The 14,443-nt window shown below is 36.2% G+C and overlaps 1 protein-coding gene across 5 annotated transcripts in view; it reads left to right on the top strand.

Moving 5' to 3' along the window:
• The window catches only part of TDRD3 (tudor domain containing 3), a 162,090-nt gene that overhangs the window by 100,683 nt on the left and 46,964 nt on the right, over positions 1-14,443 (top strand). For all 5 annotated transcript variants that reach the window (XM_086710860.1, XM_086710868.1, XM_086710884.1 and 2 more), the window contains exon 10: positions 45-170. In XM_086710860.1, coding sequence (XP_086566986.1) covers positions 45-170 — 126 coding nt within the window. The remainder of the gene's footprint in view (positions 1-44; positions 171-14,443) is intronic.

Raw genomic sequence — 14,443 nt, 5'->3', positions numbered from 1 at the left:
TGTTTTTGCACGTACAATAAACGTGTCTTGCTTTACTTCTTCAGGTAAGGGAAAAGGCAGGGGGAGAATAAGATCTGAAGAAGAGGAGGAGCTGGGAAATGCAAGGCCGTCAGCTCCAAGCACGTTATTTGACTTCCTGGAGTCTAAAATGGGGACTTTGAGTGTGGAAGGTAGGCTACCTTAAAATAGATTGCTTTTTATTTGTTTGTTCTTGTAATGTTTATTAATTTTGAGAGAGAGAGAGAGAGGGAGAGAGAGAGAGAGAGAGAGAGAGAGAGAGAGAGAGAGAGAGAGACAGTGAGTGACTACTGGGGAGGGGCAGAGAGAGAATCCCAAGCAGGGTCTGCACCGTCAGCACAGAGCCCAACACGGTGCTCAAACTCACAACCTGTGAAATCATGACCTGAGCCAAAATCAAGAGTTGGACGCTTAACAGACTGAGCCACTCAGGCTCCCCTAATGTAGATTTCTTTTAAAAAGACCAAACTTTAGAATTGCACCAAAAAAAGTTTAATAAAAGAACTGACAATACAAACTTCTATCTGGGTGTTGAAAATTAAAATTTTTAAATTACAAATTTACTGTTTAACAGAAGCACAGAACAAAATTTTTGATTGTTACAGTCTGAAAATACAAAAGGCAGCTTATTTTGCCCTCTAACGCTAAAATAGGTAATATTGCCAAGATCTTTCCCCCAACTTCACTAGATAACAGATTTAGCTATGAAAACTGATTGTTATGTTGGAGAATTTATTATTATATAATTTTATATAACACTTTGTGAAATTGGCCTATCTCTTCTTTCTCCACATATTACATATTTTATGGAAATATTCACACAATGAGTGAATATGCTCCCACAATATGATGTATTCCTTAATATGACATATTTTAGTGATTAACATAAATACTGAAAAGATAAAGAATGTTAAATGTGTATCTTTTTTCTAAGCATGGGATAAGTAAGTATTTTCTAAAATAGTATATTTTTAAAAATATGAGTCCAAAACATTAGGAAAATACCCTTTTTTCTTTTAAATTTATTATTTATTTAAGAGAGTGAGCATGAGCACAAGCAGGGGAGGGACAGAAAAAGGGAGAGAGAGAGAGTGAGACAGAATCCCAAGCAGGCTCAGCACTCTGTGCTGAGCCCGGTGCAGGGCTAGATCCACAACTGTGAGATCATGACCTGAGCTGAAATCAGAGTTGGATGCTTAACAAGTGAGTCACCCAGGTGCCCCAGGGAGATATACTTTTAAATTCAGTTTTCTCTTTCAGATATATTTTTACTTAAAAAAAAAAAGTTGGAGATAAAATGCTATGATAACAAATTTGAAATGTCCAGATTTCATGAAAATGGAAGCTCATTGCTAGATTATATAGAAAAGGCAATGTATTTTGAAAAAGTGTTTGATGTAGGTGAGATTTGTAAGCACACATTTAACAGCAATGTTTTCTTGGTTGTAAAACATAATGTATTGGTTTTCCATTGCTGTTGAATAGATTACCACAAATTTGGTGGCTTAAAACAATGCAAAATTATCTCATGGTTTCTGTGGGTCAGGAGTCCAGGCAAACTTAGTTGGGACCTTTGCTGAAGATCTCACATCCTGAAATCAAGATTTCAGTTGGGGCTATGACCTTGGCTGAGGCTTAAGGTTCTCTCCTAAGCTCACTGGTTGTTAGCAAAATTCAGTTCTTGTAGATTAAGACCAAAGTCCCCATTTTCTTGCTTGATGTTGCCTGGGGAGTGCTTTTAGCTCCTGGAAGCTCTCGAGTTCTTGCCACCTGATCGCCTCTGTAGGCAGTTCACGTCATGTTTGTTTGCTTCTGTAAAGCCAGCAAGAGAATCTCTACTGCTTCTTCAAATCTCTGCCTTTCTGATATTTTTGTCCCAACTTCCTTTATACTCTCCCAATCAGAACTTTGGTGATTTTCTTTTACCTTTCTGTCTCCCTACATTTGCTTTTGACTCCTGCAGTATCTCCTAAATCATAATGAGGTTGAGACTGAGATACTAATTTTGCTGTGACCTATGTGCTTATAATGCTTCAGTTCTCACAGAACATATTCTATACCAACAAAATGAAATGATATTAGCATTCCATTTGGAAAAAGGTATGAAAGTTAATTAAGATACATGACCTGGATACTACACTCAAAAACAAATGTCAGTGTCTTCTGAGGAGACAGAAGTTTATGAAGACTTCTGGTAATATAGGGTATTGTTTTAGTAGATGTGTTTTATTTATGACACTGCTATTAATATGACACAGAATCTGATAGCATGTGAGAAAAAATATGGACTTTATAGTAATAATATTCCAGATCCTTGGCTTTTACAAGGTGTATAATCTGACCTTCAGACACGTGTGCAGAGGAATATTGGATCAAGGACAGGCCAAGTAGAGGGAGCTCTGGGCATCCAGGCTTAGAGGCATCAGATCACCAGTTCCCTATCTTTGGGACAGTGTGGGAGAGGTGGAGCCAGAGGGCCAGAGATAGAAGTGGTAAGCTGGGGATGGATCAAAAACATTTTGTCCTAAGGAGTTTTTATTTCATGTAGATGGCAGTGCAAAACTGTAATGGCTGTGAAACTTCACTGTGAGAACAATGGAGTTTGTTCGGTGCTTTCAGGCAAAAAAAATTTTTTGTGTCTGCAAGGGGGAACATGGGATTGAGACTGAAGTGAGACTGCATTATATGGGCTCCGAGGAATTCTTCATTCTGTAGATGTATTTTATGTAGTATTTATTTGTACCAGGACTATGGTAAGTGGTGGGGATATAGAATATAATAAACTAGCTCTTTCAAAACATTTGGGGGAAATACAGGGATCTTGTAGCTCTTACCCCAAAGAAGCTTACTGTCTACTTTGTGAGACAGAAGAAACCACAAACTAAAGAGACACAGAAATACTAATTAAAAAGGACTTTATCATTTACTTAGTATAAACCACACTGAACAGCATATAAAGGCTTAGCAGAGGCTGTTTCGAATACAGTAATCAGACATGATTTATATTTGTACAGGCACACCTTGGAGACATTAGAGGCTCAGTTCCAGACCACCAGAATAAAGCATATATTGTAATAAAGTAAATATCGCAATAAAGTGGGTCAAATTATTTTTAAAATTTTTAAATGCATATAGAAGTTATGTTTACGTTATACTGTAGACTATTTAATATGCAACTGCATTATGCCTATAAAACAATGTACATACCTTGATTAAAAAACACTTTAGTGTTAAAAAGCGCTAACCATCATCTGAGCTTTCAGAAAGTCATAATCACTGATGATAGATCACCATAACAATGTTTGAAATATTAAATAATAATATTACCAAAATGTGACAGACATGAAGTGAGTGGTGCTGTTGGAAAAAATGACACCAATAGACTTGTTGGACACAGGGTTGCCCCAGACCTTCAATTTATAAAAAAATGTAGTATCTGTGAAGCACAATAAAATGAGGTATGCTTGTAATCTATAATATTTAAAAGTTTTAGTGCCAAAATAAGACCAACTAGTTATTTTGAATGACTAGAATATACTTTAATCAGGCAGACTTGAAAATACCGTTTGGTTTAATATTTCATTGTTTTAAATGTTTGACCAGAACCTGATTCTGTCAGTAGCAGCTCTTCTGACCCTAAACTTTTTCTTTAATGATGTTGACATCATTCGTAACAGATTGATTATAACACATGACCACAAACAGCTGGACAATAAAATGATACATATATATCCTGAAGATTATTGTGCTTGTAGATGTTTCTCATATTGTCCTGTCTCTGCCTTCATGTAATCCTATTACAATGAAGGTGATGGAATAGATGTGAGTGCTCTGTGTGTGGTTGCTCTCACCATTATTCTTTCTCTCGCTAACCCACTCTATACTACTAGAGTTTTCTTAGGTGAGCTGGGGTTCATAGTAAAATAAATGGATGAGGCAAACAACTGAATTGTTTTTCTGCTCATTTTATGGTTTTATGGTTTTTTTTAAATTGAAAATAAAACCTGAAATAACTTTTTACTGTCATAAAATTGAGTCTCCGTGTTGGTCTTCTCTTAGAATTTGGTCATTGTTCCATAAATACTATGTTCTAAAATTAACACTTTGTTGATGGGAGAAAATGTTGTCCATTTTCCGAAGGAAAACCTAGAAGGCTTTTCAGGATGGAGTCTCCATAATGTTTAATGGTTGAATGCCTTATGGATAGCTAACGAAAAACGTTAGGATCTTATAATTTTAATGTTCAAAACATGGGTGTCATCATGTGGGTCTGTTATAGTCCCAGATTGATTATAAAGAAATAATCATTATTCATCATTATTCAGTGATACATATATTTGGGGTTTTTAAATTTTTGTTTCTAGTTTAGCTGAATAATCAAATCTTTCTTCTATGTTTTGTATCATATGATCTGTCTGAGGATTTTGTTTAATGTTAATACCCTAGAAATCATCTTTTGGCCGAGTAAACAAATGTAGGCCTGGATGGACTTGTTATTATCATATCCAATCCTGTGTAATGTGTCAGGCTTCTGGAAAAAAAAAAAATGCATCCTTTAAGAATGAGCTTCTGACAAATTTAAGGCATGTTAGTAATACTTTTACTTCCACATTATATCATATATTTTTGTCTAAAAGTGGGCTATCATTTTTTATTCTAATTTTTTAAAACTTTCATCAGAGGTCGTTGATCATCACATGTACTTTTTTTTAGAGAGATTTTCTCTTAACATTAACTTTTTGTTGTATCTTTAAATTGGAATCAAACATAATTCTAGTTGACATTTTTTTTATCAGTATTCTGAAAAAAATGAGGCTGCCTTACATTGTTTTCTGAGAGTAATCACTAATTAAAGTGTTTCTCTGTGACATGTGATGACTTGGTGTCAACTTGGGAACATTTAACTGACCACCTTGTGATAGGATTGTGTCCAAAAGGTTCTTATATAGAGATTTTTTTAAATTTCGTTTTACAGACTGGATACTATAATTGGTGACTAGATTATCAAGCCAACTTTCAAAAATCATATACTTTGTGCCATCATATACTTTATCAATATATCGCCTTGTTATACATAACTACCATTTAAATCAATGTCCATTGGGAATATGTGTTTTATTTTATTTTATTTTTTTTTTTAATTTTTTTTTCAACGTTTATTTATTTTTGGGACAGAGAGAGACAGAGCATGAACGGGCGAGGGGCAGAGAGAGAGGGAGACACAGAATCAGAAACAGGCTCCAGGCTCTGAGCCATCAGCCCAGAGCCCGACGCGGGGCTCGAACTCACGGACCGCGAGATCGTGACCTGGCTGAAGTCGGACGCTTACCCGACTGCGCCACGCAGGCGCCCCAGGAATATGTGTTTTAAATTTCAACTTGAGATGGAAAGAATAGGTTTGATTTGTTCAATTATTATGGAAGCTTAGGTTGGCCAGAGATGGGAGTAGGAATACCCTGAGACAATAACTTTACTGTTTTAACTTTCTACATCTAAATAAGACCAGGAAAACCTTAATTTGTTCTGAATGGGGAACAAAAGACATGGTGAGAATAGTGGACAGAGTAACTGTCTTACATTTGTATTTATCTATTATTCCCTCTTTGATATAGCCTATCCTGTAATTGTATGTTATCAATTTTATTTATGTTTCTTCATATCTTGCATCGGAATTGTAGAAAGCAGAATAAAGAATATAACTTACTCATATGTTGAGTAAACACTTGGAAGAATATGAAGAACATATTCCACCAAATAGAGATATTTTTATGAAAAGGATAAGATTTAAATTAAACAAATATAGGAACTAAGAACTCATCTAACATTTATAAATGTTCATAGAGTTCTGTAATTCCTCAAGAAGCACAATTATCTATTTCTGCCTTTTGGCTTATTGGTAATAATTGAGAAAAGCACCTCTTACCTAGTTATATCGTGCCCTTCTGCTTTCGAACTTGCCAGCTTGTGTCTTTCTTGTAGGGCATACTGAAGGAACTAGGAAGTACCCAACACCTTCTTTGGCTACTTTCTTTAACAGCATCAGCTTCCTTCATTAGATGGTCTCAGTTTCAAGACCATAGACTACAGTTTTACTGCACAGTGAGGAGTTCAGACTTCCTGTTAGGGGATGCAGAGACTCTCATGATCCAGCACTCTTTTTTTTGCTAAACAAGTTTTACGTTTGAGGTTCTGTCACTTGTATCACCCTATTTTCTGGCACCAACTTATAAATTAGTTTGCTTTAAGATGTAAGCCAGAGAAATACAAAGAAAGATTTTTTTTTGCCTCAATAACTGGAAAATTGTTCTGCCTCTGAATGCTGCTTTTTTTGTATACTGGCAGACTGTCTCCATGTGGTAACAATAATTGATCCAGGTAGCTCCAGGTGTAGCATAAGGCCAAGATATAAGGGGGCATAATGACGTATAAAGATACACAGGTAGAAAGACTCCATTTTGCAAGTGAATATTTGGCGGGGAAAGATAAGTATCTATCATTGCATAATTATTGGTTACCCAAGTTCAACTGAGTTCCACCAATGATATTGGCATTGTTGTATGTGGAGTGGCTAGGACAGAAACCCAGAAGACTTGCACAACCATTGGTGTCAGATATGAGATAAAAGGTAATACAAAAATATATTTGTCAGAAACAGGGAAATGGTCCTCATATCTAGGAGGTCAGATAGAAAAAGGCCTTCTGTCCCCTTAGTCTGAAAAACACAGGACATCTTAATTGATTAACTGATATAATTGATTTCATCAGTATCATATATAAGGAGAAAGGAGTAGTTCCCACCACTACCTTCCCCTGGAAAGCAGGATTCTATTCCCAAAAGAAGGAGAGAATTGTCAAGATGCTGGAATAGAGAAGTACAACTGATTCTACTACTAAGTTAAATTACAACTTTTGTATTTATTAGTTGTATGTCTTTGGGAAGGTTACATAACCTCTTAAACCTTAACATCTTTATTGGGAAATGGGGGAATAGTAACAGCACCTAGCTGTCGGGTTGTTGAGAATATCAAATTAGATATGGCGCATAAAATGCTAATTACAGTGCTTGACACTTAAGCCTCCACATAACGGTAGTTCTTCCACCAGCACCACTACCATCATCTCCATGATTAGCAACAGTAGCAACAGCCTCCTTCACTCATCACCTCCTCGTCTCCACCCCCACTGCTCTACTCCAGGCCTTCATCACCCCGCCCCTGACTCCTTGCAGAACTTTATCATCCCATTCTCCATATTGTGGTCAGCGATCTTTCAAAACACAAACTTAATCCCACTACCCTCTTGCTTAAAATACTCTATTATCTCTTCTCATTGTCAGAATAACATTCAGACTCTGCTATGCATACTGTTTTTGTGGTGTTCTATTACTCTATATCCTGTGGGTTTTGTGAGAAGTAGTATTTACTTGGTTAACATTACTGCCTAATTTCAAATTCTGCATAATATTCAGTTGTAAATAATATATTTAGATATTGGCAGATATAATATTGGTGGTTGACGGGTAATTGACATGAAGTTTCATACTTTTGATAGTTGTTAGGTGTCTTTTTTGGTCTTGTTTTCTTTTAATCAGGTTTCAAGTCAGCTTAAATAGTTTGGCTTATAGATTTATAGCTCAAATTTTAAAGACTGAAGAATAGGAAGTATGGGAAGGATATGCGATATAATGGTAATAGTTCAATTAGAAAAGCAGGAAACTAAGTCAGGAAAAGAGACTGTGTATGTGTTAGGCTACATGTTCTTGAGAAGGGTTTCCTCAAGAAAGGATTGCCCAAGTAGAGATCTTCCTTGACTTAAGATAGGGTTACTTACTAGTAAACCCATCGTAAGTTGAAAATATCGCAAGTCAAAACACATTTAATACACCTAGCCTAAGGTGTATACACTGAACATCATAGTTTAGCCTAGCCTAAGTTAAGCGTGTTCAGAAAATGTACATCAGCCTACAATTGGGCAAAATCATCTAATACAAAACCTATTCTGTAACAAAGTGTTGAATGTCTCATGTAATCTGTGGAATTCTCAAATGAAAATACTGTGAAAATATTCTGCAGTGCTGCACATGTAATGTCCTGATTCTAAATGTGAATTTAGTAGTTATTTAAATTTGATAATTATATACAAAAATTGTGTGTGGATTTAGGGATAATTTTAGTGAAAATTTTTAAAGGAAATATATAGAAAGTTGGTTAAAATTAGCTTACCAAGGGGCGGCTGGGTGGCGCAGTCGGTTAAGCGTCCGACTTCAGCCAGGTCATGATCTCGCGGTCCGTGAGTTCGAGCCCCGCGTCAGGCTCTGGGCTGATGGCTCGGAGCCTGGAGCCTGTTTCCGATTCTGTGTCTCCCTCTCTCTCTGCCCGTCCCCTGTTCATGCTCTGTCTCTCTCTGTCCCAAAAATAAATAAACGTTGAAAAAAAAAAAAAATTAGCTTACCAAAAATTCGAAATGCACTTTTTAAAACATGTCTTAGAAGGACATTTTAAAAATAGGAGCTAAGAATTGAGGTTAATAAATTCTTTGATCATGTACCACAGAAGTGTATTATTTCCTGTTGTATCTGTGTTACCTGATAAGTTTAGAAAAAATTAAAAATATAGTCAACAAAAGAAAAGGAAAATGGCCCATGGTCTCATCACCATATTCTGTTTTTGTTTCTGCTTGAGATCATACTTAAATAACCTGCATTTTTTTCCCAACAATAAAATATAACTCTATTTCTATGTAATTATATATTTCTGTCAGCATGATTTTTAATGGCTGCATAGTAATCGATTATAATTCCATTAATGCTGTTAGTAATTTGAAAGTTTCCAAATTTTGCTTATAACAATAACCTTCTAAAATAGTCTTTTAGTTAAATTTGGTTAAATTTACATATTGATGATTATTTTTTCAGACACATGTACAGAAATCAAATTATGTGGCATATTTTTAAAATATGTTAACCATGCTATCAGTTATGACATATAATTAATTTTCTTTGGTGCTTAGATCTATAGAAGAGATACACAGCTTTGCTCAGAATACTAGGACAAGTGAGCCTCTTTTTCATTTTTGCCATTCTTCTGTTTTCCTCCTCCTCAATTAATGGTCCATTCATTTAAGCATTTAATGACCATAAAATAAAATATGTGCCATTATTGAATATCTACTATATGCTGGGAACTGTTCTAGGTGCTTTGCATACTATTAATTCATAAATCGTTTAATCATCTGCAAATGCAAAAGATACATTGTTATTTCCATTTGACAGATAAGTTATAGGCTTGGAGATAAAACATATTACCCGTAAGAACTAAAGATCTGGAATTTGGACCTTTGTCTGTCTGATTCCCAACTCAGAACTCTTTCTACCATGCCCCATTTCTAAACATCTGTTGGGTTTTTGGGGAAAGAGCAACCGACAGTTTAATGTTAAGATACACCAATTTTTAAAAACCAAGGAGAGACATCAAGCAAGCAGTTGTGTTTAGAGATCAAGTAGAGGTGGAGGAGCCAGCAAAGGAAACTGAGAAAAGAGCTGAAAGAAGTAGGAGTATGAGAGTGAGTGAGAGACGAGATGAAAAGTGTCCATTGAGTTTACATAGCATAAATAGCACACAGGTGAATGTTAACAGCAGGCTGTGGGAGAAGAGGCGGGGGTGAGGGAATGCCCTGTTTTTTAGCTTTTCCTCATTTCTGTGGTGTAAATATTTCCACTGTGGCTGATCTCAGACAATCAATAGTTTAACAATCAGCTTCCAGATTTTCTGAAAATTTAATGTTAGGTCTTATACAATGTTCACATTGGGTCCAGCACACCACTGATTGAAGACCTTGACAAAAATAGTGCTAGTAAAGTGGTAGGATTGAAAGATAAGCTGAAGGATATCCAGCAGATAATTGTTATATGGATATTAAAATGGTGATTTTGAAGAGAGTGATAAGAGAGAACACATTTAATATCGCATGAAAAAGTGAAGCTAAATGCTTGAGATGATGGGTGATTTCTCTTCCTGCCTATCACATAATATTTTTTAAAGTTTACATTTTATTTTTACAGTATTTGGAAAACATAATCATTTAATAAGTACTTGTATTTGCATGTACCTACAAGGCATAAGATATAGTCCCTGTTCTTATATTTTGTAATCTAAATCAGAACTCATTCAGAATAAATTTGTAGAGGAAAGTTTTTTGTTTTTGTTTTTGTTTTTTTTAATTGAGGAAACAAAGTATACAGATTTTGAGCTGATAGACTAATTTTCAGAGCCGAAGAGTTTTGTGATTATTGCAGAATATATACAACATCTAAAGACAGTTTACACAAAAAGCCCTGATTTGTATCATTGAGAAAATTAGTTGAGAATTATGTATAAAATGGCTGAAATACAGATCTAGGAATATTAGAATGTGTTATGCTTCATTTATGATGTGAGTTCATGTACTAATCAGGTGAGACCATCTTTTTGTAGCAAATACCTTTAATGACTTATGTTTATTTTGTTTCACTTGTTGGAGGATTACTCTCAGTTTCAGCTATTCTACCAGAATCATTTTCTGTATCAGTAGGTAACCTGTTGCAGTGGGGTACTGTGGCTTTTTAAAAATAGTATTCTAGCCCATAAATGGACATTCCTTTGCTTTTTCTCTCTAAAAATTCTCCTTATTTTCATTTTTTGCCCCTAAAAATAAAGTACCTTTAAATGTCACTAGCATATTTTGGCTTCAAATTGTGAAAGTTCTCATTTTTGTTTTGCTATAGTTTTCTGTGAAATTTGCAAGAAATGTGTTACAAAGATAATGTGGAGTCTAAAATTATCATAGTCATGATCCTGGAAAATACTAATCAGCTTGGAAGAAAAGATCACACAAGTTAAGTTTAGTTTCTTACGCTTGACAGATATTTCCTGTATGAGAGTTTTAGTTGTTCTGACACACCATCCTTTGAGTTTTTGCAAGTTTGATAATAAGTGACATTTTAGTTGACGTTTCCAGTGTGTTTTTGCAGTACACATTGATATTTGAGTTAAAGCAGAAAGATACACATTGTATTTCTAAGTGGTTTGTGACTCACAAGTTTAGCATCTCTTGTATAAACTCCCAGTTTATCAACAAGGGGGACATTACCTGACTCAACTGAGTCGACCAATGAACAGCTGAACGAAAGGCATCAGTGGCAGTGAGTAATATGGGGATGACAGTAAGGCTGCAGTGCCATGTTGGATTAAAAAAATTCTTGTGTTATTATGTGTCCACAATACGCTAGGAAGATGAAATAATCCAGCTTGAGTTTTACAAGAAACACGGAAGTATGACTGACAGTGCTCACTTGGTATTAGAGTTGGTTGCTGTCTGTGGGGTTGAAGGAGAAAAAGTGAAATCTAAGTTGAGATCTGAAGAGAAGCCAGAAGGGCGACTCCTGGGACACCTTCAGGCACTGTGCAGGCATGCAAGGATGTGTGATCAAAATATACTGAAAACACTCAAGGGGCCCCTGGGTGGCTCAGTCAGTTAAGTGTCTAACTCTTGATTTTGGCTCAGGTCATGATCTCATGGGTTCATGAGTTCAAGCCCCGTGTCTGGCTCCACACTGACAGTGCAGATCCTGCCTCTCCCCTCTCTCTCTGCTCCTCAACTGCTTGTTCTCTCTCTCTCTCTCTCTGTCTCTCTCTCTCTCTCTCGAAACAAATAAATAAACTTAAAAAAAAAAAAAAGAAAAGAAAACAGAACAAGACTTTTCTCATTTACCAGGAAACAAAACTCTGTTTTAGAGTGCCTATTAGTTACGGATGAAGAAAAGGCCAAACTGGCTAGAAAAGCCCTCTGAAGAGGACATTATGCGTTTAATGTGTTTAGGGGTAGAAGAAAAATTAAATGAATCCAGTGGCATATTTTGCATATGAGATGTGTGATGAAGCTATACTCCTGCAATTTGTTTATAAGGAAGAAAAAGAAGGAAAATCAGCTGAATTAAATATATGTATTTTCATTTAATGAATTGACCTGTATAGCAAATGCTTTTTTTTTTTTTTTTTTTTTTTACCCTGGCAAAAATATTTTTATGGTAATGCTAACCTGTGTTCTGTGAGGAAATACTGAAAATGACTCCTGGTTATTAATGACTTAATGTTACCAGCACAATGGTATTGTTGTTGAGGCTGTATAGCAGGGAGGTTAATACTGGAGTCTGGAACCTGAGTGCTCGGTTAATCCCAGTTCTACCCCAGTTCATTGTATGCCCTTGGTTAAGCTTCTCCCCCTTCCATATTTGCAAGGTGAGGGTGTTCTTATAGTCGTACCCTGAGCTAAGCTCATTTGGTCATTTACCTATGTGAGCAATCCCAGTGTACTCCCCGAACTATGAACCTTTTGTTTTCTTTTGCACCTGTAAGCACTGGCTCGGACTCTGCCTGCCTTTTGAGCAGGACTGGAGAACGGGCAGCAGTTGTACTGTGGGTGCACGTTGTGTTTCCTCAGCGTTCTTCTATCTGTTCGTTTATAGCAGCGGTGATTTTAGGCGTCACACCCACCCTTTCTTTTTCATGCATTTTTTTCTCTCTGTTTTTGAACAGGATTTGCGACACTAAAGGATTAATTCTGTGAACACTGAGTATCACACATGTTTATTTGTGAGCTTAGCCTTAAGCTTAACGTTCATCACAATTAAGAGAGAGTATCAGGAAAATTAAAAAAAGAAAAATTACGCCTTTGAGTAATGAAAGAAAATGCCATGTCCAATTACTAATGTTCATTTTTGTGTCTTTTTTTCTGGAATTTGCTGTTTTTATTTGGCATAAAGGACATCAATTTTGGGGTATTGCTATTTGTAACTGTTCCTCCCTTGAAATTAATAATTACCAGTGACTGTGTTTTTACCTAAAATTGGGCCTGCCAAGATTTTTTTAGGAACACATTAACTCCACGAAGCAAGTTTCCAGGCCAGGACTTTTGCGCATGCTGTTCCTGCTCCTTGGACCACTCTTCTCGACTTTATTGCATTGCTTCTCATTCTTTAGAGCACAACCGAAGCACGGCTTCTTCAGAGAAATGCTCCCCCTGAGTTGGTATATACCCACTCCTCCCAGTTTTATATGAGTCTATATATCTCCCTCTTTGTCTTTTTCACAATTTTAAGCTGTGTTATTAGTTGGTTTACTTATTTGTTGTTTACTTCTTCCCATTATACCTAAAGCAGCACCGGATAGAGCACTTAGGAGCCTTACTACTGCTTTGTATACAATGACTAGAACGGTGTTGATGCTTGTCCATAGTCAGTGCTCACTAACTATAGTACAGAGTAACTTAATGAAGGAAATAGGTAGGTAGCATTATTCCAGTTTTAAAAGGTAACACAGCTGCTTAGTGGTAGGACTGGGACTTACTTTCAATTGTCAGTCTAATTCCAAAGGCCCTATATGGGCCATAAGAAAAGCAATTTCACAAATATTTTCTAATTGATTCTTCACCATAATCTTGTAATAAATATAATTATCCACACTTTCCAGATGAAGAAACTGGGGCTCTTTGGGACTTTATTAACGACGCATCACTCGGAAGTGGGAGAATTAATTTATTTTGCTTGAGCTCAGTGTTTATATGTTGTGCAGTCTTTCTCTGTAATCACTTGAACTCAATCTAACTCTGTCCCAATGCTTTCATGCAAACCTTTCATACAGAAAATAATACAGGGAAGTGTATTTTCTATTTCAGTATTGCCCTCTTAGCTGAGCCCAGGTGACAGTGTTAAACAGGTAATGGTTTTGAACTTGGAAACTTGTTCCATGCCCATTGCTTTTAGTAACTGTATCTTTCTTTGAGCAAATACTTACTGAATACCATCTGTTTGCCTGACTGTTGTAGCCAGGCACTGGAAAAAAAAAAATGCCAAGTAAGGCCTACACTCCACCTTTAATTTGGTTAATACTTAATAATATTTAAAGTACCCTCCTTTAAGAAAAAAAAAAAACATGCAATATCAAAAAGAATGAGATAACTCTAGGTACTGACTTGGAAAGATATGGCGGCCAGGGAGCCTGGATGGCTCAGTTGGTTAATTTTACAACTGACTCGGGTCATGATCTCGCATTTCGTGGGTTCGAGCCCCACATCAGGCTCTGAGTTAACAGCTCAGAGCCTGGAGCCTGCTTCCAATTCTGTGCCTCCCTCTCTCTCTGCCCCTTCCCCGTTCATGCTCTGTTGTGTGCATGCGCTCTCTCGCTCTCTCTCTCTCAAAAATAAACATTAAAAAAAAAGTATACTACAGCCTATGAGATATGGGTGAGTCTGCCTTTTTGTTGTTGTTTAAAATTTAAAAATATGTATAGATATATCTGTATGGCTTATATAAAAAGGAAGGATAACCTCTGAAATGTTAATAGTGTCCATCCCTAGAGGTGGAATTGGTTAGGCAGAAGGTAGTACTTTT

The sequence above is a fragment of the Puma concolor genome, chromosome A1, assembly GCF_028749965.1.
Source record: "Puma concolor isolate L17-30 chromosome A1, mPumCon1.1.hap2, whole genome shotgun sequence".
NCBI classification, from domain to species: domain Eukaryota; kingdom Metazoa; phylum Chordata; class Mammalia; order Carnivora; family Felidae; genus Puma; species Puma concolor.
The sequence above is the reverse complement of the archived record's forward strand: the minus strand, read 5'-3'. Positions and strand labels throughout refer to the sequence as shown.